This window comes from Saimiri boliviensis, chromosome 14 (genome assembly GCF_048565385.1).
Source record: "Saimiri boliviensis isolate mSaiBol1 chromosome 14, mSaiBol1.pri, whole genome shotgun sequence".
NCBI lineage: Eukaryota > Metazoa > Chordata > Mammalia > Primates > Cebidae > Saimiri > Saimiri boliviensis.
The window spans coordinates 15,322,285-15,345,393 of NC_133462.1; the positions used below are offsets into that span (position 1 = coordinate 15,322,285).

The 23,109-nt window shown below is 58.8% G+C and overlaps 2 protein-coding genes across 13 annotated transcripts in view; one reads left to right on the top strand and one right to left on the bottom strand.

The window, feature by feature from the left end:
* Window positions 1–212: 212 nt before the first annotated feature.
* Window positions 213–19,806, top strand: ERFL (ETS repressor factor like). 4 transcript variants are annotated; one of them, XM_039466139.2, is made up of 6 exons: window positions 213–270; window positions 13,975–14,054; window positions 17,117–17,351; window positions 17,780–17,975; window positions 18,074–18,191; window positions 18,619–19,806. In XM_039466139.2, the coding sequence occupies exons 2-6, from the start codon at window positions 13,988–13,990 to the stop codon at window positions 19,065–19,067; spliced, it is 1,065 nt and encodes a 354-aa protein (XP_039322073.1). In that variant the 5' UTR covers window positions 213–270; window positions 13,975–13,987; the 3' UTR covers window positions 19,068–19,806. The 4 variants fall into 4 exon arrangements, with proteins under 4 accessions (XP_039322073.1, XP_074241722.1, XP_039322072.1 ...); XM_074385621.1 differs by having other exon boundaries at window positions 17,780–18,191; XM_039466138.2 differs by lacking the exons at window positions 213–270; window positions 13,975–14,054 and having other exon boundaries at window positions 16,717–17,351.
* ARHGEF1 (Rho guanine nucleotide exchange factor 1) overlaps window positions 4,692–23,109 on the bottom strand; it is a 40,547-nt gene continuing 22,129 nt past the window's right edge. For 5 of the 9 annotated variants that reach the window (XM_074385593.1, XM_074385595.1, XM_074385599.1 and 2 more), the window contains 9 exons: window positions 22,949–23,024; window positions 22,679–22,846; window positions 22,009–22,096; window positions 21,785–21,871; window positions 21,286–21,401; window positions 21,088–21,174; window positions 20,523–20,686; window positions 20,334–20,437; window positions 20,003–20,090 (listed from right to left, as the gene is read on the bottom strand). In XM_074385593.1, coding sequence (XP_074241694.1) covers window positions 20,351–20,437; window positions 20,523–20,686; window positions 21,088–21,174; window positions 21,286–21,401; window positions 21,785–21,871; window positions 22,009–22,096; window positions 22,679–22,846; window positions 22,949–23,024 — 873 coding nt within the window. In that variant the 3' untranslated portion in view covers window positions 20,003–20,090; window positions 20,334–20,350. Of the gene's footprint in view, window positions 4,759–20,002; window positions 20,091–20,333; window positions 20,438–20,522; window positions 20,687–21,087; window positions 21,175–21,285; window positions 21,402–21,784; window positions 21,872–22,008; window positions 22,097–22,678; window positions 22,847–22,948; window positions 23,025–23,109 lie in introns of those variants that run through there. The other 4 variants (XM_039466127.2, XM_039466128.2, XM_039466131.2 and 1 more) reach the window with 2 other exon arrangements.

Here is a 23,109-nt window from a genome sequence, read left to right on the forward strand (position 1 = left end):
TCTCTCCCTCTCTGCACCTCCCTGTCTCTTCTTGTCCCCCCGTCTCTCTCTCCTTGGCTGTCTCTCCGTCTCTTAGTCTCTCGCGTCCCGGCGTCTCGGAGACTCCCTCTCCGCGCCCTCTGGGTCTCTGCCTCCCCGGGGCTCCGGGCATCCCCCCACCCCGCCCCTTGCCCCAGACCCCCTCCCCAGGACTCCGCGGGGGCCATGGCTGCGGCATCCGAACTTTAAACACTTCTCCCCGGACTGGAGCGGATGCGCAAAGCCCAGAAAGTGAGTGAGCGCCGCGGGCCGGCGCACGGGCGGGGAGGAGGAGGGGGAGGGGGCGGGGATTCCCGCCCGTGGCGGGGGCGGGAGCGGGCGCGGTGGTGGTCCCGGGAGGCCTGCGGAGCGGGGCCTTCCGAGCCCGAGGAGGTGCTGGTGAATGGGGTCTTCCGCCCCCATTCCCGCAGTGGAGGGTGGGTGGAGCTGCGCCCAACTCTGGGAAGGTGGGAGGCGGGTAGCGCTGGGGGTGCGGCCTCGGGACAGAGGTGCGAGATTTGGGGGCGGGGAGGGAGAGCGAGCGAGAGCCTCGGAGACCGGGTCTGCGAGAGACTGGACTGAAAATTTGGGAACGGGGGTTAGTGGCCGACCTGGAGATGGGTTTGAATGTTTGGGACTGAGGAGTCTGGATATTGGGGCTAGATTCTGAGTGGGGTTTAGAGGTCAGGGCTGAGGGCTTGAATATTTGGGACCTAGGGGCTCAGAGCCAAGAAACTGGATACTTGGGGCGGAAGATCTAGGTATCTGAGGTTGAGAGCTGACTGGGGCTGGGAGTCAGGACTGGAGATGTGGCTGTCTGGGACCGGAGTCACACAGGAGTTCGGACTTGGGGCGGGGAGGCAGAAACCTGGATTTGGAGTTGGAGTTCAAGGCTGAGGGTCTGCTAATTTGGATCTGGATATCTGGAGTCTGTATGTTTGGATTGAGAGGGGTCACGGGGTCTGTGGGAAGGACATTTGAGCCAATTCTGGGGTCTGCACACTTTGGGGCAGGGAGTACAGGCCTGGCCCTGACCTTTGTGGAGCCAGGAGCCCTCTGGGACCCCCTTTCTGTCTGTCATTCAACCACTGTGGCAGGGCCCTGCTGGGCCACTTCTGCTATGTCTCCCCTGGCTGGGTCTCTTCTCGCTGTCTCTCTGTCTCTGTCTCTCACAGCATCTCTGTGTCCACCTCCAACTCTTCCAGGATCTGTCTATCTCTGTCTCTCGAAGCGTCTTTCTCTTCCTCTTTGGGTCCAACTCTTAGACTATCTCTCTCCAGATCTCTGTGCTTATCTCCGTGTGTGTCTCTCTCTCTCTTTGCCTCTTTCTGTCTCTTACTATCTCTCCATCGCTGTCTCTCCCAGCATCTCTGTCTCTGTCTCCCCCTCGCTGGTTTCCGCTCAGATTAAGCCGGGGACCTAATTCCAGGCCCAGGATCGAATTTTCTGGCAACAAAGGGAAATAGCGAATCGATCGGTCGCTCCGGAGATTAAGAGACAAGCGGCGCGCGGATCTATCACGGCTAAACGGCCCCCCCGCCCGCTCCCCCCGCCCGGCTGGCCCGCCGAGGCCCAGACGCGCTCCGCATCGCCAAGCAGCCTCAGGAGCCCTGGCTGCCCGGCAGGCCCAGGCCGGGCCTTGCCCAGCCCAGAGCTAACTGTGTGCCCCAGGGAGGGCCAGAGCCATGGGAGGGACCCAAGAGCCAGAACCGGTTCCCCAGGGAGGGGAGCGAGAGAAATCCCCGAGGCGGCAGACCATTTGGCAGAGTCACACTGCACGCACCTGTGGCCTCAGGTAACTAACCTTTCACCCACACCTGTCTATCAACACACCTGTCACATCCACGTTCCCCCTTCAGCTCACCACATCTGGACTTCCAAGTACCATCTCTCTCCTTATACCTGCCTGCATGCACCACCTGTCTTCCCTACCTGTTCCCTTCTATTGCCCTGGAGGTAACACCTATTTCCTCTTACCTGCCCCTCCAGGTAACACTTGTCCCCCTCAAACTTGCCCTTAAGATGTCTGATCTCTTGGGGGACATATGTCCCCTCTTACCTGCCCCTCCAGGTAACACCATTCTCTAAAATCTGCCCTTCCCACTGGAATGCCTGTCACTGATCTCATTTCATGCTACACTGGCCTCTTCCTACCTGTATATGAACCATCCCACCTATCCCCTAAAGCTCTAAACTCACCTGTTTTTCATAATTCACATTGCTTCGCCTCTCCCTCCTCTCAGGCAGTACTGATTCACGGCACGTGCTCACACTCACACTGCTTCCTTTGCACACAGCACTCACACCTGCAACCTGCTGACCTGTGTCTTCAGGTAAGACCCTTCCCCTCCAGTCCCCAGCCTCCTGGCCTTCCCCCATCCTTCTCTGTGACAGTGCTGCACCTCCTCATCCACCCCACACCTGCCCTTCCAGAAGAGCTGGCCACACACGGGTCACCTAAGAGCACGCCTGCTGCCCACACCCCTCTCTTCCTATACCTGATTCCCTCCCTGACTTCCAGCAGTTCCCCCATATCTGTCTTTTTTACTTGTCATTTTGGGTTACTCAACAGAAGCACCTTCCCCACCTGCGTCCTAACCCCAAGCACCACCTGATCACCAGGCCACACACTGGTACCCTCCTCAGAGCCTTCCCTGCCATCACACCTTCCTCCAAGCCCTTGTCCCCGAGCTTCCCTGTTGGACTCTCTCTCTCCCTCTCACTTTACACAACACCACTTTACATATACACACGTTTGGGACAGGGAATTTGTCCTTGGCCACAGGTATGCACCTCACCTGCACACCTGTTTTCCCACACCTGCCCCGCCAGTACTGGCTGTCCATTTCTCTTCTTTCCCCACATACCTAATTCCCCATGCTTCCCTCTGTGATTTTTGCTACACAAGGTGACACCAGTGCCCCCATACACCTGCCATTCCTCACCTGCTTACCCTGGGAAGCCTCTGTCCTGTAAACACATTCAGTCATTTCTTCAGCAAACAGGTCCCGAGGCTTCCACACCCCCACGCCTACCCCCACTTCATCTCTCTTTGCTTCACATCTCTTCAACTGGGTCTAGGGGGACCTTCGCCTGGACATGGCCCTGTCCCACAGACATGCACCCGGCTCCTCACACTCCAGCCGCCTCTCTCCTTTTACTCCCCCCAGACATCCATGTGACCAGAGTTCCTTTGCACCTTCTGCAAGCATCGTGAATGCACGGTACACCTCTCACTGCCTCATTCACCTTGGCTACCTGTCCCTGCAGCCTGTCACCACCACACCTTCAGATCTCTCACACCTGTCCCCAGCCTGCTTCTCTCCAGAAACTCTGGTCCCCTTTCCTAGCACGTGTCTTTGATGAGCTCTCCCCTGGGTAAGCACCTTCCTCCGTGTGCATGATAACACCTGTAGCAAGTGTTAGACACACGTGGCGCCTGTTCGCAGCTACCCCACACCTGCTCCCTGCACCGCACAGCCCCTTGCAAGTCCGAGGTTCTCTGACTTGAGTGAGCATCAGAAACACCTGGTCCAGGCACTGCTTTCTGAGTAGCAGCTGCTTGTAACACGTGCCCCACCTGTTCCACCACAAACACCTGCCCTCCCCATATACACTGGTGGCAAAGATGAGGATGAGGATGACGGAGGTGGCAGCTCCTGATTACCAAGTCGACCATCTGTCTCTGTGACAGACAGTAACTTCTTCACACCCATTGTCTATTTGTCCTCATAGGACCCTCATGAGGCAGGTACTTGCCTCTTGTCCCCATTTTACAGAGAAGGAAACTGAGCTTCTTGGAGGTCCCATAAATGAGTAGATGTTAAGAGATTTGAGTCAAATCAAGGCTGTCTGACTTCAGAGAACCCTCCTAGCCAACCAGGGGTCCTTGCCTCCCACATCTGCCCCTCAGGTGACCTCCTCTCTTCAGATACATCTGTCTACCTAGTGACTTTGATGACACTGGCTTCTCCATTACCTCCCAACTCCGTCTCCCCTGCACTCCAGCCTCATTTTCTCACCCTCCATTGACTCCTGGGGCCAAGGCTGTCATCCCACATGCTCAGCCCCCACCTCCCCTACAAGCTGTGTAGGGCCAGCACAGACCCCTCCCAGCACACTCCTGCCTCCCCAGACACACCCCCAGCACAGCCCCTCCCAGCACAGCCCTGCCTCCCAAACCCCCCTCCCTGCATGCTGGCCTTTCCTTTCTGCCCACCCTCATTTCCTTTCTCCGTTTCCACTTTTGCCACCACCTGCCCGTATCTCCTTGCCCCTGTCCATCTCTGCCTGTCTGATTCTGAGCCTCTGTCTCTGCATCTGTCTCTCTTCGCTTCGGGCCTCTCCACCCCTCTGTCCCACCCTGCCTTTTTGTCTTCGCCTGTCTCCCAGTCTCTCTTTGTTCTCTGTGTTTCTCTGGTTGTCTTTGTCTGCGTCTCTCTCCATACAGAGTCTTTACAGCTCTCTGACTCTCTCAATTTCTTCACATCCTGGACTCTGTGTCTGTCTCGTCTTTGTCTCTTCTCTCCTTTTCTGTCTCCGGCCCTTGCTCTGTCCTCTTGACAGTACAAATATTGGGGGGCTTCAAGTCATACTGACCTGCATTCAATCCAGGCTCACCTCACCACTGTGGGACTTTGGCCAAGTTAGTTTTCCTGTCAGAGCCTCAGTTTCCACATCTGTGAAATGGGCATCCATCATGGCAGTTCCTACCTCACAGATGGTGGTGAGGATAGGGTGCTGAGGGAAGCAAAAGGCCTGGGTCAGAGGGCGTGTCCCCCCAGCCTCCTCCTGCCTCTTCCCTAGGCTGCCCTTCACCCTCTCTTCACCTGGCTGTCAGTGGGAGTGAGTGCGTGCAGGGGAAGAACAGAGGGAGAGGAGGGCAGAGGCATCCCCGCCAGCCCAGGCCTGGGCATGGGACCCGGTGTGGGGCTGGGGACAGGGATCGATCCGCCTCGGCGGCAGTGCACGGGCCAGGATTGCATCTTGTCACAATAATTTATTGCTCTCATCCCGTCTGATCGATGGCGCTGAATTAGCACCGCGCCTGATGCCCCTGGAGCCCTAAGCACCCCCACCCAGCCCTGCTGGACCCCGGCCCTAGTGGGATCCCCAGCGGCCCGGCACCCAGCTCCAGCCTCAGCCCGCCCAGGCCCTGCCCCTCACCCCAGCCCTCAGGCCGGCCCCAAGCCTCCAGTCCACAGTTCTCTGCTATCCTGGGTCTTTGACCCCATTTGTCTGTTCCTCCTTTTCTCTGACCCTGGGTCACCCACTTCTCCCCATTTCCATCCCCACTTGTCATCTGACTCCCTGTCCCCGCGTGCTCCGGAGTCTCCTGCCCCTCCAGCTCTCTGCTCCATCCCTGTCTCCCCTGCCCTCTGACTCTGTCTCTTTGCCCTCCACATCTCTGTCCCTTGGTCTGCTTTCTGCCCCTTTGATCTGCTACCTCGGTCTCTCTGATTCCTGCCGAGTGCAGTGAATCTGGATTCCACTTCAGCATCATTTCCTCAGTACACTCTTAGTGCCTAGCCCCACGCTCCGTGGGGACGCCCCAGCCCTGGCTGTTGGTGGCTGCCATCTATAAGGGCTCTCTCTGGGTCTCTCAGCTCCCTGAGTAGCCGGTGCTGGTATGCACCACACCCCACTTCAGCTCTCTGCCCCCACCCTTCCAGTATCACCAAGTAACAGTCATTTATTTCCCTACTGTGTGTCACTCTGACAGAGGGGTGGGGCCAAAGGTCTAGCCTAGGAAGTGGGGCCTGGTGTGGAGTGAGGCTAGGGACGGCTGTGGAATTGAAGAGGCAGGAATTGGGGCTGGGGCCAGGAGGAGGTAGATAGGGAGCAGGATGGAGTTGGGGTGTGGGTGAGGCGGGGCCTGGCAGAGGTGAGGAGGAGGAGGGGTAGGGTGGCCAAGGGACACCGACCCCTTATTACTGAAGAAGGGCAAACTGGGGCAGAGGATGAGAAATCCACACGTTAGATGTGCCCACTGCTCGGCCCACACCTGAGCCTTCCGCTCCCACCTCCAGGGCCGCGCTCCCTGCATCCCTCTCCTGCCTCCGCCCTAATCCCTCAATTTTCCGCATCTCTGCCCCCTCCTCTCCTTCCTCTGGTGCGGCCCTCCCTCGCTCTCCCGTGACCTCCAGCTTTCTAATCTACTTTGTCTCGGCCTCTCTGGTTTGCTCCTTCTGCCGCGTTTCCCCACCTCAGATCTCCCCCAGCCCGTCTCTGTCTCTGTGTCTCTTCTCTCTGCGTGTGCATGTGGCTCCCAGGCTCGCTTCCTACGGGACTGTCCCTGGACTTTGCGCGTCTCTTTCCGTCTCTGGGCCTCCTGCCTCTAGGGTTCCCACCTATCCCCCTCCATCTCTCTCCTTGTCTTGCTCCCCCTTCCTCTCTGTTCTCCCTGGTATCACTCTCCACCCCCAAGGTCTCTCTCCCTCCCCACATGTCTCCCCAGTTCTGTGCCCACCACCCCAGTCTCCAGCTCCTCCATCTCTCTGAGGGTCTCCGAGGGGAGGGGGGATCCGCTGGCAGGGTCCGGGAGCAGCCCGAGCTCCCTCTGCCTGCGCGGTAGCGCCTCCGCCCTCCCTCTCCCCTCCCACAGAGCTGTTTGGTAGGCGGGGTGCGTGGCACTGCGGCTCCCACCTCCCCAGGGACGCTCCCTCACCACCCCCCAACTGATACCGTTTGGAGTGCTGTCCGCAGCCCCAGGGACGTTGTGCAGAAACTGAGACTGAGGGAGAGAGACACAGATGCAGAGAGACACACAGAGGAGACAGAGAAGGAGAGACAGAGGGAGGAGGGTGCGGGTCTCCAACCCTGCCTGCCCCCACAGTCCTCTCCATCTCTGGCCTGGAGCCTCTCCACTTCTCAAGCAAGAGGGGGTCACAGACACAGACATACCGTCCCCAGCCTGGGGAGCCCGTGCCCTGTCTGTCTGCCATTCTGTCCCTCTGTGCATCCTGCGCAATCGAGGCCGAAGACAGTGTGTGTGCATGTGTGTGTGCATGTGTGTGTGCATGTGTGTGTGCACGTGCGCGCACAAGTGTGACTGTGTGGCTTGCGTCACAGCATATGTGAATGTGACCTGTGTAGACGTGTGTGCTCCTGGCTCCTGGGCACAGGTGGCTAAGTGTGGGAGCTGAGTGAGCCACATGTGTCATGTCTGTGAGCATGTCATGTCTGTGTGACGTGTGTGTGTTGCTCAGCTGTGTCTGGTGTGACTGTCCAAAGCTCTAGAGTTGTGCTGTGTCTGGGGTTCTCTCATGGTGTGGCTGTGCATGGAGGGCCCCCACAACCTGGGACAGCTCTGAGGGGCAAGAAGAGGAGGCTCAGTGCCAGAGAAACAGGGTAGAAGGACCGAGCGTGTGCAACCCCGAGAGGACCCCCAGCGGCTGGGCTGTGAGTGTGGGTGTGAGGGATGAAGCTGAGGAAGAGCCCCCAAAATCTGTGTCAGAGACCAGCTGTGTGTTTTGTGTGGTGCTGTGTTGGTGTTAAGGGGTTACGGTGGTGTCTCTGAGCCTATGGGCTTGTGTCTGAGTCGGGGCTCAGGTATGGGGGGGTGTTTGTGTCCATGTGTTCGGTCTGGGTTCAGATATGGGTGTATGTGTGTGCACATGTGCAGTCTGGGCTCAGATATGGGTGTGTGTGTGGGCACGTGTGCGGCCTGGGTTCAGATGTGGGGGTGTGTATGTGCACGTGTGTGGTCTGGGCTCAGATATGGGTGTGTGTGTGTGCACATGTGTGCACACGTGATTTGCCGGGCTGAATGCACCAGCTTGAGTGTTGGTTCATAACACCTGAGCAAGTGGTACTGTGTGTCCAGCCCTAAAGAGCCCTGATGACTGATTGTGTATGTTTGATTGTGTATGTTTGTGTGGTTGCATGTTTCTGTGTGGCTGTTGGATAGTGCATGTGTCTGCAACTTGTGTGAACTTGTGCCCAGGTCTGTGTGTAAGGTTGTGGTTCTGTGATGCTGTGTGAACACCAAATTGTGTATGGTGTCACTGTGTGTGCTTCTGTGTGTTTTCTGTGGGTCTGTGTGTTAGGGGTGACTGGTTTTGTGTGTGTCCATGGGGGATTACACTGTGTGGTACTGAGAGAAGTAGTAAGCTGTGAGTGGTTGTGTGAGTGTGGTGTGTAGCATGTGGGTGATGTGTGTGGTGTGTGTCGTGTGGTGTCTGAGTGTGGTATATGTGTTACGTGTGTGGCATGTGGTGTGATGTGTGTGGTGTGTGTCGTGTGGTGTCTGAGTGTGGTATATGTGTTACATGTGTGGCATGTGGTGTGATGTGTGTGTATGCAGTATGTGTTGTGTATGTGGTGTGATGTATGGCATCTGGTATGGTATGTGATGTGTGTAGTGTGATATGTGTGTATGTGTAGGGTGTGTGGTGTGCATGTGTATGGTGAGTAGTGTATGGGGTGTGTTTAATGTGTGTAGTGGGTGTTGTGTATGTGTGTAACGGGTAGTGTATGTGGGGTGTGTGTGTGGTGTGGATATGCAGTGTGTGTATATCTGTGATGGGTAGTGTACGTAGGTGTGTGTAGTGTGAGGGATAGTGATTGTGTGCTGTGTATGCAATGTGTGGTGTGGTGTATGTATGGTGTGTGTGTGGTGTGTATGTGGTGTGTGTGTGGTGTGTATGTGGTGTGTGTGGTATGTCTGATGGGTATTCTATGTAGTGTGTGTGGTGTGAGGGATAGTGATGTATGTGTGCTGTGTATGCAGTGTGTGCGTGGTGTGTGTGGTGTGTGTGGTATGTCTGATCAGTATTGTATGTAGTGTGTGGTGTCAAGGATAGTGATGTATGTGTGCTGTGTATGCATTGTGTGGTGTGTGCGTGGTGTGTGTGGTATGTGTGTATGTGGTGTGTGTGGTATGTCTGATGGGTATTGTATGTAGTGTGTGTGGTGTGGGGCAGTGATGTGTGTATGAGTGTATATGCAATGTGTGGTGTGTGTGTGGTGTGTGTGGTGTGTGATGCATGTGGTATTTGTGGGGTGTGATGTGTGTGGGGTGCGTGTGTGATGTGTGTATGTGGTATGTGTCGTGTGTGTGTATGGTGTGTGTAGTGTATACTGTGTATCTGGTATATGTGATTAGGTGTGTGTGTGGTGTGTTTGTGGAGGGGTGTATATATGGTGTGTATGTGGTGTGCATATGTGGTATGTGTGGTGTATATATGGTGTATACGTGTAGGGTGTGTGTATACCCCAGGCACAAAGGCATCCCTAACCAGGGTCAGGCCAGAGCATTTGGTTTATGTGGGCAGGGTGGGAATAGGGGTGGCATCCAGGATGAGGGGGGCACATCCATGCAGGAAACCCCACATCACCCCTGAACCTTGCCTATGCACAGGGTCTTCTGTCAAGGGCCAGCCCCTGAGCCTGCTCTGTGTACCCATGGATGCCTAATCTGGATGGACAGGTGTGTGAGCACGCACAGTGTGTGACCGCAGGGAGCCAGCTTTGTGCACCCAGATGGGACAGGGTGTCGGGGGCTCATTTGTATGGCGACAGATGGGTGGGCTGGGCAGCAGGCCCCTGGCTGGGGATGTGCGTGGTGTGTATGTGCCTACTGGTGGGTGTCACTGTGGATCTCTCCTGTGTGCACAGATGTGTCCTATGTGGGCGTGTGACATAAGGAGGGATATGTCCCCAGATTGTACCTGAATGTGTGGCCATGGGTAGGTGCAGTTGGGGTGTGTGTGTGTGTGTGTGTACGCGCGCATTGGGCATGGTGTGTGCACGCGGGGGTGGCAGTGGGAGAAGGGTCTTGGGCCGCGTCTCTCTCCTCTTTAGACAGAGCCCCGGAGAAGATATGAAATTTAAAAAAAAAATCAATTTTCATTCCACTTGTGCAGATTGTGTTAAGGGGAGGTGGGGATGGGGGGGCCTGGGTGAGGGATGAAGGGGCTGGTGGGGGGGTGCGAGGCCCGAGGCGGCTCCGGAGGCAGCCGGTGCAGCTTAGAGAAATCAAAACAACTGGTTAAACCCCAGCCCAGGGGGCCGGGGTGATCGGGGGTTAGGAGACAGAGGCAGAGAGAGATGACAGAGAGCCCAGAGATGGAGAGGCACAGAGATAGAGAGAGACGGCCAGAGACAGAGACGGGGGAAACAGAGACACTCATAGATGGAGATAGAGCGAGAGGCAGGCCGAGATGAGCAGCAAAGACCCTCAGTGATAGAGACAGAAAGAGAGAAAGAGACACCGACACCCAAAGGAGCTGAGAGAGACCGGGAGACCTGTGTCTTGAGAGACAGCCACAGAAGCAGGTCTGAGATAAGGGCACGTGTCACATACCCACACACAGGCACCCATACAGACACACGCTCGGGAAGTCCACAGATGAGGGACAGGCAGGCAGATGGGGACATGTGGCAGCCAGCAGGAGTGGCAGGGGCTTGGGTTGGGGTCACCTCTGAGTGCCCACCCCTACCCCAACTGGGTTTTGAGTGTGTCTGGGTGTACCTCTGCAGGGGCCGCTGTGCGTCTGTCGTATGTTTGGGACCATGATCTTGGTGTGTGTGTGTGTGATTTTGACTGTCTGTGAATGGGTGTGTGTGGCCGTGTGCATTGGCTGTCTGGGTTGGCGCTGGTGTGTGTACCTCTATGGCTCCATGCCTGACCAAGTGCACATGTATGCACTCAAGGGTTGGTGGTGCTTGTCTGTGTGACTGTGTGTCTTTCTGTGTGCTGCTGTCTGTCACTGTGTGCTCAGGGATCTGGGTTTCTGTATTTGATTGCGAGGCTCGGTGTCTGATTATGTGTCTGCATAGCATGTCTAGGATTTGTGATTACATGTCTTTGTTTCTGTGTGAGATTGAATTGGTGTGTATCTATCTGTAAAATTGTGTGTGTTTCTGTGTGTCTGTGACTTTTCTGATGTGTGTGTGACTGTGACAGTGTTGGTGGGACTGTGCTGACACATGCATCTGTGTGATGTGGGTTGTTTGTGGCAGTAGTGGTGTCACTGTTCGTGTATGTCTATGATGTGTTGTGTGGGACTTTACCAACATGCATCTGTGTGAAGTGGGTTGTGTATGGCAGCGGTGGTGTGTGTCTCTTTGTAGGTGTGTGTCTATGTGATGTGTTGTGTGGGACAGTGGTGTGTGGGGGGTGCTGGTGTACGTCTGTGCGATGTGTGCTGTGTGGGATGTGGTGGTGTGCGTGCCTGGGCTGGTGTGTGGGTCTGGGTGGTTGTGCTTGGCAGGGAGAGAAGGGAGGAGGGCCCTCGCCTGCCCAGCGCCTCTGCACACTGCTTCGCTCACATGCGCACACACATTCGGTGCCATGGCTGCGGGCGGTAGGGATGGGGGGCGAAGGGGGGGTGGAGGAAGCAAAATAAAATTAAAAATTAAAGCTTGCCTGGAGTCCCCATCCGCACCGTGCCGGCCGGCGGGGAGGGGCGGGGGTTGTGGCTGCTCCCCCTCCACAGCCACTGGGGCTGGGGCCGTTTGTCCATCTGTCCGGCTGTCCTGCCAGGTCCTGCTTGGCCCTGCAGCCCCAGGCCCCGCAGGCCGCGCTCCCTCCATCGGTCGATCAGCGATCAATGGGGCCAGGGGGGCGCCAGGGGCAGGGCGAGATCAAAGGGACCCCAAGAGACGGACACCGGATGGAAACAGAGACAGAGACAAAGAGATGGAGACATGGAGACAGAGACCCGGAGACATGGAGACAGAGACACGGAGACCGAGAGACATGGAGACAGAGACACAGAGACAGGGAGACATGGAGACAGAGACAGATGAGGGGACAGATGGGGACATGGGGACAGGGCAGGGATGTGAGGAGGAGGTGGAGACAGAGACAGGGGTGTGAAGACTCTAGACATCAAAACAGAGCCATGCAGAGACCCAGAGATGTGGGGACACAGAGACGGGGGTACTCGGATGGGAGGGACAGGGCAGCAGAGGTGGTGGGCATGGGTCGGGGGGTCCAGGTCCCTGTGGGGCCTGACACAGGACCAAGGCTGGGCACAGAGATGGGGAGAAGTGGCCACAGAGACCACGAGATGGCAGAGACGCGAGTGAGACACGGCGGGGGGAGCGTGGGAGCAGGGCCCGGAGCGCCGATCCCACGGCTCCTCGTTATAACGTGTCCGGAGGAGGCGGCGGGGAGTTGAAAGCATAGGGAAGAGAAATCAAAACCAACACGGAAATGAGAGGGGCCAATAGGGGGTGGGGGTGGGGGGAGGAAGGAGGGGGACCCTGAGAGGCAGAGAGTGCGGGAGGTGGGAGAGCGATGGGTGGGGGAGAGGTGTGGAGGAGCGGGGCTGCCGGAGAAACGCGGGACGGGACAGGACAGGGTGGGGGCAGGGACGGGAGAAAGGGAGGGAGAGACAGAGATGGTACAAGAGGAGGGACAGACAGACAGAGATGGTGGTGGAGGAGGGAGAGACAGAGATGGTACAAAGGGAGGGAGAGACGGACGGTGGAAAGGGAGGGAGAGACGGATCGCAGAGATGGGGAGAAAGTCGTAGGGAGACAGAGATGGACACACTGGAAAGGGAGAGACAGAAAAGAGGCGGGGGTGGGAGACGGAGAAACACAGAAGAGACTGAGTGGTGGAGGGAGAGATGGAGAGAGGGGGAGAGGGCAGTGAGGTGGGGAGAGAGAACCCTTAGGTGGAGGAGAGAGACAGAAATGGAAGCGAGATGGTGGGGGGAGGCAGGGAAGGGAGAAGAGACTAAGTGAAGGGGAGAGACAGAGATGGAGAGGGAGAGATATCGAGAGACAGGGGGCAGATGGAGAAAGAAGGGGAGACAGGTGTGGGAACAGAGGGGGCTTGGGACTGGGGAGGCTCCAGGAGGCAGATGGGAGGTGGGGGGCATCTGGGGCTTGGGCCTCTGTGGGGGGACCTGGCGAGTCTGAAGCAACTTGGGGTATCTGAAAAGTCTGGTCCAGTGGGTAGGCGGGGCTGACGGGAACAGTGCAGGCTGCTGGGGTCTGAGAGATGTCTGGGGGGGCATGGGAGCCATGGGGAGTATCAGGGTATCAGAGGAGTGGGTTGAGAGCATCTGGGGCGTCTCCAGGAAGAAGGTGCTCCAGAGGTGGGGTCTGAGGGTGGCAGTGAGGGGCTGAAGTGCCTGACGGGAGGGGTCTTGGGAGCGCGAGGGCAGCGTGTGTCTGCAGCGGGGTGTGAGAGGGAGCGGATTCCGTGGGTGTGGGTGTGGAGGGGCAGCTGGAATGAGGAGGGGATGGAGTATCTTAGGGGCGTAAGGTATCTAGGGAGAGGGAGTGTCTGAGGGAGAGGGCCTGACAGGGGAGGCAGATGCCAGGGGAAGGGTTCTTCAGGGTGAGCAGCAGGTCTGGGGTCTGTGGAGGCCTCCTGCAGGGCACTGGGGGCCGCCCTGTGGGGTAGGAGACTGGAGGAGGGGGTGCCAGGCCTGCCCCCTCCAGCCCGTCAGGGGCCGCAGCAGGTTGGGGCTGCGCCTAGGCTGGAAGAGCCTGTCTGGGGTCCTCTGGGCAGGGCGGGCGTGGGGGCAAGTTTCGGAGCAAGGTAAATCTGGGCAGATAGAGAAAGACAGAGGGAGACCCAGAAACGCAGGGACCGACCGGCCCGGGAGGTCAGGCAGGAGACCGGGATGGGAGACGGCAGCAGAGACGGTGCGGGGCGCGGGCAGGCGAGAGAGCCCGCGAGTGTGAGAGCGGGAGCGAGTGGCGGGGAGCGGGGAGGGAGGCTGGGAGCGGCGTGGTTAGTGATGGAGGCATCGAGTGAGGAGGAGGCTGCGGGAGGAGAGGCTGGGAGGGAAGGAAGGGGCCGCCGGGAGCGGCTGGCCGGGGACACAGCAGAGCCTGCGGAAGGGAGCGGGCAGGAGGGATTGCCGGGGAGGGCGGAGGGCTGGGGTGGGGACCTGGGAGAGGGGAGGCTCCGGGCAGCACCCTGCTGGCTGACCTGTGTCTGTCTCTCCTGCCCACCTCGTCCCCGTGTGTCCCTTCCGGCCTCTGCAGGGCCGGCTCCGCCATGGACTGTAGCTGCGTCTCCGACCTTCTCTTCGCCCCGCCCGCCCTGCCGGCTCTCTGGACCCCCGGTAACTGGCCCAGACCTCCCGACCCTTCCCCCAGCCCTCAGGCCTCCCCAGTGAGCCATACCCCGCTTCTCTCTGTGTCTCCACGTCTCACTCTAGTCTGTGAGTCCTCCTCTCTTGGTCTTGGTCAGTCTCCCAAATCAAACCCCTTCCTGAGAAACTTGGCTAAAAACTTCGCAGCCAGATTCCCCTGCCACCTGCCTGCTGGGACATGCGGGTCTTCTGGAGGGTGGACGAGGTGCAGAGGTGACTGAGGGACATCCCTTACACGCATATCTCAGCCTGCTCCCACTCAGGACCTGCGGGGGGAGTAAGCAGGGACTGGGCTGGAGGGGCACTAGGCCAGGCATGGATGGACAGATGGACAGACGGCAGTGCCCGATCAGAGGGACGTGCAGGCGTGACCTGGCCAGCCAGAGCCCTGGGAGAGAGGGCAGCTTGCTCAGAGTGGAGGGTTGCAGTTTGGGGCTGGACAGTGAGGCTGGCTTGGATATGCATTCGAGCTCAAGTAAGACACCACGCCAGTGTGCCGGTGTGCAGCAGCAGGGATGTGTGTGCGCGTGTGCATGTGTGTGTGTGTGTGTGTGAGAGAGAAACTCTGTGCTTGGTTATTTGGGGTCTCATTTTAGTGTGTCCCTGTGTCACACTTGTGTTTCTAGAAGGGGTCACACTGGGAAAATATGTCTGCAAAGCCTTTGTGTGAGCTTGTGTATTTGCTTGTACCTGCACATCTGAGGCTGAGTGTCTCTGGGCTGGGCGTGCCTGCATTTTGGGATGGGGGTGTCTGTCAGCTCATGGACCCTGCCTCTGCCGGAGTTGGGTGAGGAGCCTTTGCCTGTTTCTCGAAGTCAGTCTCATGGTGTGTGGCATTCCCAGTGATGTCTTGGTGCATTTGGGGTTGTGTGGGGGATGCGTCCCTGGGCTTCTGTGTTGGGGGCTGTGTCTGGTTTTCAGCGCAGGGTCTGTGTGTGCATCAGTGAATTCTGGGCGTTTGTCACATATGTGTGTCTGCCTACTGAGTCTGGGGGTCCTCTCTCTAGCTGTGCCTGTGCCTCGTAGGTATGACACATTGAGAGTGTGCATCGGAGGACAGGTGGTGTATTCGGGTGGGGTGTCCTGTTGTCACCTTGGGGTCCTGTGGGTGTGTCTGTGATACAGCTGCCTCCCCAGCAGGACGTGTTCTGGGTGTGGAATGGGTCAGAGCTGGAGTCTGGATCCAGCCCCGTCACTGGAGGTGAGAAAGACCCAAAAAGGAATTAAGATAAAAATTCTCCCTCAAGGAGGAAACTGCCTGGAGCTCCTTAGCTTTCAGGCCGGGAGGCATGAGCACCCACTTTTACATATGTGGCAGCCTGGGCAGGACCCTGCACCCCCTTGCCTCCCACCTCTGAAGTTCTAAGCCAGAGAGGGCAAGGACCTGCCAGTAATCACACAGCAAGTAGACACAGCGATGCTGGTGGTCTCCCCTGCCCTGGCCCACGCCACCCTCCCTTCCTGCACTGCCGCTTTTTATGGACTCAATCTGCCTTCTGTTTTCATGCCTGGGTCTGGGGTCTCAGGCGTGGGTAGGGAGCAGAAGAGGTAGCACAGGAGTACAGAACTTGGACCCATGACCTGGGGCCTTCTGCATGGCGGCGGGGGGTGAGATTTCAGTGTGCCCAGTTCCTGAGGGTATGTGGACAGTGGAGTACCCCGCTCTGTATGCAAGACGTCATGCTGAGTGAGCCGTGGGTGTCAGGGCTGATGCGTGGGCACCGCTGTGTGTGGGTTTGGGAAGTTGCTCTGCTGACACGCTGTCACCCTGTGTGTGACTGTTGGGCTGTCTGGGGACATGGGCATCTTGTGGTGTGTTCACTGCTTCCATTGTGCAGTGTGTGTGTGGTTTAGATGGATTTTTGCTCGTTACCCAGGCTGGAGTGCAATGGCACGATCTCGGCTCACCGCAACCTCCGCCTCCTGGGTTCAGGCAATTCTCCTGCCTCAGCCTCCTGAGTAGCTGGGATTACAGGCACGCGCCACCATGCCCAGCTAATTTTTTGTATTTTTAGTAGAGACGGGGTTTCACCATGTTGACCAGGATGGTCTCGATCTCTTGACCTCGTGATCCACCCGCCTCGGCCTCCCAAAGTGCTGGGATTACAGGCTTGAGCCACCGCGCCCGGCCCAACAGTATGTTCTTTGGGCCTTTGTGGTCCTGTGTGTGTCACGCAGTTGTTATTAGGTCCCAGTCCTGAGATGTGTAACTGTGTGCTGTGACGGGTGTGCACCCTTGGGGTTGTTGAGATGATGTGACCTTGAGTCTTGGGCAGTCTGTGTCTGTCATGCCAGCCTTGGCAGCCCCCAGTGCATATGGCACTCTGCTGTGCCTGTTACCCAGTGTGGCTGTGTGTTGTGTGAACTGATGTGTGTGTGACATGTATTCCGTGGGCATCGGTGAGTATGTGTGCATGTACACACACCCTGTTCTGGACTGCTTTTGGATGGACATGGGCATGGATATGGGATGGGGGGGACACAGGGACAGGAAAGGTACAAAAACATCGGCAGGTGCACACATGCACACAGCCCCAGCCTGGATATGCCAGGGTGTGTCAGTGGGGGGCTCTGGGGAATGCCAAAAAGGGGAGCAGGGGATAGGGAATGGGGAACAGAGACAGCAGGAGCTGGGGGCATTATAGGGTGCAGGAGAGACCAGAGACCTTCCGGGGCTGGCTGGGGGCAGTCGGAGGACTAATGCTGTGGAGGAGCACCCCTTCCATTCCTCCCCACTGTCATGAAAGCAGGAAGCCGGTCCCTCCCAACTCCACTCCCCGATGCTGAGCCTGGGGGAGCTGTGCCAAGGTAGGGGACCAGACTGGTACCAACCTAGGGCCCCTGGATGACTGGGTTCTAGCCCCTATTTGGATGATTTGGGGACCAGACACCAGGGGAGGAGGTTTGGAGAGTGGAAACCAGGTCCCCAAAGATGCCTGAGGCTGGAGGAGAACCAGATGCCTCCCAGGTGACTGAGTCCAGCAGGACTCAGAGCCCAGGACCCCAGGCCACTCCCTGCCTCCCATCCCCAGGGTTTGCCTTCCCGGATTGGGCCTACAAGCCAGAGTCGTCCCCTGGCTCGAGGCAGATTCAGCTGTGGCACTTTATCCTGGAGCTGCTGCAGAAGGAGGAGTACCAGGGCGTCATTGCCTGGCAGGGGGACTACGGGGAATTCGTCATCAAGGACCCCGACGAGGTGGCCCGGCTGTGGGGCATTCGCAAATGCAAGCCCCACATGAATTATGACAAGCTGAGCCGGGCCCTGCGGTAAGGACGGGCTGGGGTCTGGATGCCACCTTACCCCCTTCCCCCTACTGCCCTTCTGGTGCCCCCTCTGCATCCTGGGGGTTTCCTGCTGGATCCCACCAAGGCTCCGAGCTGTGCATGAGTAACCACCATAGCTACTTGTGAGTGGGAGGGAGGTGAAAGGAAGGACCCCTAAACCTGGGCTTGTGAGTGGAAGGGAGGTGGGAGGAAGAATCCCTAAACCTGGGCTTTGGAGTCTCGAAGGGCAGGGTCCCCACTCCTGCCTCATCCCTTCCTTGTCCTGTGAGAAGGTTAAGGGACTTCTGTGAGCCTGTTTCCCCAAGTTCTAGTGCTCTGTGCACCATGCCTGGGACTGCACGCATTAAGAAACCCAGACCCCGCCCTACAGCTCCCCCTGGGCCTCCCAGCACCACCTGCTCTCCCCACAGTTACTACTATAACAAGCGGATTCTTCACAAGACCAAAGGGAAGAGGTTCACCTACAAGTTCAACTTTAGCAAAGTCGTGCTTGTCAATTACCCGCTGCTGGACGTGGCGGCAGCTGCCACCGGCTCCCCACTCTTGCTGACCCCCAGTCCCTTTGGGGGGGCCCCAGGGCCAGATGCTCCTCCCCTCACCCCTGAGGTGAGTCTGGGTACTGGGGTCCTGGAACCAAAGCACTTGGTGCCCACTCTGGGGAGGGCACCATCTGAGCAGGGCCGCTTCTCCCACTCTCTCTCTAGACCCTGCAGACCCTGTTCTCTGCCCCACGCCTGGGAGAGCCAGGGACCCGGACACCCCTGTTCACCTCTGAGACAGATAAACTGCGTTTGGACAGCCCTTTCCCATTCCTGGGCTCTGGTAAGAGCCTGGAGGTTCTAGGGTGCTCGGGGCATGGTGGGAGAAGCTGCAGGCTTAAGGGAAAAGGATAAGAAAAGATGAGAGAAGAAATGGGGAAGGGGGCCCAGGGCTAGGCTGTAGGATGCGTGTGTGTGCGCGCGCGCACGTGTGCATGCATGTGTGTGTGTGTGTAAAAGCCAGAAAAGGATGTGAGGTGAGGGAGGGGAAATGGGGGGGGGAGAAGAAGGGCTTTCAGAGGTGCCTAAGGAACGGGAAGACAAGGTGGCGGGGACTGGGAGGAGATGGAGTTGGGGGAAGCTGTGAGGGGGTGAGATGCCATGTGGGAGGGATTTGGGGAGATGGGGTGGGATATGGCAGGGAGGCGGCCCTGTTTACTGGTCCCCAGGCAGGCAGACCCCCCAGCCTGACCTACCCCTGTGCCCCTCAGGTGCCACCGGCTATTCCAAGCCCCCTGGCCTGCTGGGTCCTTATGGCCGCGCCTTCCCTGAGTACCCCTGGAACTTTAACCCGTACCTCACGGGCCCCTTCCCCAAGCTGCCTCCCTCTCTTTACCCCCCGCACTTCTATCCCAACCCTCTGGCCAGTTCCCTGGGCCACCTGCCCTCACCAGGGGCAGGGGGAGGCCCCACAGCCACGCCCCTGCTGGCCTCGACAGGGGAGGGCCTGGGCCCTGAGCGCCCCTCAGGCCTGGCAGCGGCCCCCCGCTTGGCACTGCCAGGGGCTGGGGGTCCAGAGGCTGCCCTTGGTGGGAAGGAGGACAGCGACTCGGAGCTGGAGATCACCGACGTCAGCGGCTGCAGCTCTGACAGTGAGGGCGATGAGGGCCTCCCAGTGCCCCCCAAGGCAAAGGCGGGCAAAGCGGGGACCGGCAGCTGAGCTGGTAGGGGGCGATGGATTCCGCTGAGGCAGGGACCAGGGCGGCTGACTGTCTGCCCTTGATGCCCGACCCCAGCATAGGGGTCTCACTTCCCCTCCACATGGCCTCCAGCCTCCTCCCCAGGCTCCAGTTTGAGGGTGGTCCCCACCTGGCCCCACTTCTAAAGTGCAATATGGCGCCCAGCCTGCCCTGCCCACCCACCCCTGTGCTGTACCCCTCGTGTTTGTGTGGCTGTGTCTCCAACCCCCTGTGCTGGCCCTAGTCCTGACAACCCCCCAACCCTTGCCTAGGCCCCCCTGGGGAGAGGGAGCTCAGAGCAATAACCCCGCCCCCAGCCCCCACCCAGGAGGGGCCCCCTCCCCACCAGCTCCCCACGATCCCGACAGTCCCCTCCAGAGAGTTTACTACAGAAATAAAAGAACAGAGAGAGAGACTTGGGGTGCTCAGTGCTGAGCATGAGGGGTCAGGGTGGGAGCTGGAGGGCGGTGTCAGGGAGATGCCTCATACCCAGTGTGTGTGCGGAGTACCTGGGGAGTAACTGTTCAAAGAAATGAATGAACAACTGGCGGGAGGCGCACAGGCACAGACCCAGGAAGTCGACGCCAGACAGTCACGGAGAGTTCCAAACGTCATGCTAGTCCCCATCCCGCCCTCACACACACAGATCTCTTCTTAGATAATATATATTAAAAAATAAACCTCCAATTCAGCATATAAAAACAGAGCAAAGGCACTTGGGGGTGGGGGGTGAGGGGTGGAGGGTGGCCTCCACAGGCAATACTGAGATGGCCCGGGTCACCGCGGTGCCCCCTGGAATGAAGCCCTGAGTCCCCCAAGCAGAGGGCAGGAGGGAGAGATGACCAAGGCCCATGCCGGGCCAGTAACCCCAGCTGGGCCCCTCCCAGGCGTGGCCTGAAGCTCCCTCTCCTCAGGCCCTCGGGGTGTGAGATGCTGCCGCAGCTGTATGGGTGGGGGTGGTCCCTCATGTCCTCTCCCCAATTCCTTTCCTTCTTGAAAAAGGCCTGGGGGATGTAGGAGAAGAGGGGAGACAGGGAGAGATGGAGAGAGAAACAGGGAGAGTGGAGAGAGAAAGGGAGGTGGGGAGAGGCAGGCGGGCACAGACAGACACAGATGAGAGACATGAGTTAGAGTGGGGAGACTCAGGAAAGACAAAGAGAAAGATGGACAGAAGGGGCTGTAAGGATGTGAGCTCTGGAGGGGGCCTCCTTCCAGGACAGTGCCCCGGCCCCCAGGTCCCCACTCACCTTTCTGGGCAGGGACCTCAAGTACAGCCACCAGGCTGGGGGACAGAGTTCCCCCCAAGCTGAGACAGGAGGGGTCGCAGGCGGCAAAATTCCTCCTCCAGCTCCTGTTGGACCGTAGGGGTCATGGATGAGGGGGGCCCCCCTCCTTCCCCAGCCCACTCAGAGCACCCCTGGCTGGCCCCGCCCTACCTCCAGCTGCTTCACGGTCTCCTCCAAGCTGAGCAGGTTCTCCTGGATTTCCTGGGTCCGTGCTGGGTTGAGGGGGCCGCCCCCTGGAACCCCATGCCCATCTGGAGGAGGCCCCACCCCGCTGTCTTCCTCCACGGGAAACAGAAGCTGCTTCAGGGACAGCACTGGCCAGGGGCAAGGGGGCAGAGTTAGGAGGGGGAGTGGGTGGGGGTGGCAGGGGTTGGGGGGGATGCCAAAGGGGTTGTGTAGGGGCTGGAGGTGAGGGTGGGGGCCAGGCAAGCCTGAGCAGATGCGGTTAGGGTGGTGAAGAAGGATGGGTTTAGGGTTGGGACAGGGCAGAAAGGTATGTGTTCAGGGAGAGGCTGAATACAGAGGCAAGGAAGGGATGGCGGCTGCAGAAAAGGGGCTTGGGCACCCAGGACAGCAGTACAGGCTGGGTGGGTTGGGAGCATTTGTTTTCTGGCAGTTGGGCTTAAGGAAATTTTTGACAGGGAGAGCCTTGTTCTAGTTGGAACAGGGGCACTGTCTGGGCTGGTGGCCACCTGGAGGGGCAGGGCTGAACTACCTTTCCGAAGGGCCGTGGCAGCGAGCTGGCCCTCGGGGCCTGGTCTGCAGAAGGGCAGGAGGTCACTGAGGATTCTCTCTGTCCGGGCTGGGTTGGGGAACAGGGAGGGAGCTCAGATCCCGCCGGGCCTCGTGTGGATGCCTTTCTCCACCGGGGAGCCCCAACCCAGCCCCTCCCGCAGCATCCCTCTGGTCTCACCATCAGCCTGAGACGTCTCTCGGCCACCATTGCCGTTCTCAGAGCTGCTGAGGAGGGGTTCTCGGGTGCTGAGGGGAGGAAGTGCTGGGTGACCCCACACCCCTGGCCCCAGGGGGCTGCAGGGGCAGGGAGACAGAGAGCTGGAGGTGGGGAGGCAGGGAGGTCCGGAGACAGAGACGGAAGTTGAGGCTGGGAGACAGGGAGACAGAGAGGCCCAGGCAACAGAAGACACAGAGGCCTGGAGGCAGGAGACAGACGGGGCAGTGGTGGGGTCGGCACACACACACTGTACACATACGCACGCGCGCAGATACATACACACCATACATGCACAGTCATATGCTCGCACAGGCACACGTGCACACACACGAGCACGCTCACACACATGCACACGCACACGGAGATGGCTGGGGCTTGCATTCTGGAGTTATGTAGGGAAGCCAGCCCTACCTTCCAGCCCCCTCCCTGAACCTCCAGCTCACTCCATGGCCCTACTCACCTGTTCGGGCTGGGCCGGGGCTTAGGGCGAGAGGCAGGGGCAGGGACTTTCAGGGATCCGGCGGTCTCGGTGATGAGGGCACACCAGCTAGGGAGAGAGGCCAAACCCCTAGGCAGTCAGAGCCCCCAGACCCTATCCCGGGGCCTCCCCACAGCCCTCCTGTTCCCAGGAACACAGAGGCCTGAGCCTCCTCAACCCACACTCGGAACTAAGACCCCACTCACTTCTTTCGCTCTGACACAGTCTGTGCCACCAGCTCGTAGATCTGGGCCTCCTGGTCCCAGGTAAAAATGACGTAGAAGGCTTTGTGATCTGCAGGGAGAGGGGGAGATGGGGCTCGGAGCCCAGGTCCCCCCAATGCATGCCCCTCCCTGAGCACAGGCTGGAGAAGTCACCCACAAAGGCTGTGTCCTCACGGCTCCCATGGCTCAATTCACCCCTCACTGTCCACTAATATCCAGGGCCCTGTGAGTCCTCCTCCTGAACCTCCCTACTCACACCTCCTTATGGAATCAGCCAAGTTCCCTGGTCTACCTATGAAACCCCACCAGCCACTCTTACCCTCCAGCCGCTTCTACTCTCCAGCCGCTTCCAGTGTTTCTGGCCTGATACGCTCCCCCAGCACTGGGTTTACAAATACCTCCTCCCTGGGCTCCTGGCATTTCTTCTCGTTTGCACAAGACACGCCTCTGTGCAAACACCTGGAGCACTTAACCGCCTCACTTATAAAACCAGCTAGGCCTGGCGCCGCTCTGCCCACCTCCACCCACTTCTCAACCTCTCTGCCAGAATGCCAGCTCCCTGGCTCTCTAGAGGGTCCTGCTCCCCACTGCACAGGCAGCTCTGCCCGAAAGAGACACCATCTGTCCTGGGCCACGCAGTGGCTGTGCTCACCGGTGGCCACCTCGCGGGTCATGGCAGAGGTGAGCCGCAGCACAGGCCGCAGCATGGTCTTGCCATCGGGCGTGGGTGTCAGCGTCCGGCTGTGGGACTTGAGCAGCAGCCGCTCGTCCTGACGCTGGAGCAGCAGCAGCAGATCGTCCAGCAGCAGCACATGCACCTCTATGGGGTGGGCAGTGCTCACACGGCGCCCACACGAGACACCCTCCCCACCCCAGCTCACTGTACCCACGCCCCACACCAGGCAGCTGCCCTGGCACTCACCCACAGCCTTGTCCTTTGTCACCCGCCACGTCAGTGGGCCCTCGTGGACCAATTTCTTCTTGGTGATGTCCAGGTTCTGGGGCAGGAGGGAGTGATGGTTCATACAGGTTGGCAGGAGGTAACTGGGGTTGGTGGAGAGCGGAAGGGCAGGGCAGTGGCCG

Bases quoted from the DNA above. Each gene is read 5' to 3' on its own strand.
- ERFL (XM_074385620.1), top strand. From the start codon at position 17,017: ATGCCTGAGGCTGGAGGAGAACCAGATGCCTCCCAGGTGACTGAGTCC. The intron at 17,352-17,779 runs GTAAGGACGGGC...CTCTCCCCACAG, and splicing joins AAGCTGAGCCGGGCCCTGCG to TTACTACTATAACAAGCGGA. The intron at 18,192-18,618 runs GTAAGAGCCTGG...TGTGCCCCTCAG, and splicing joins TTTCCCATTCCTGGGCTCTG to GTGCCACCGGCTATTCCAAG.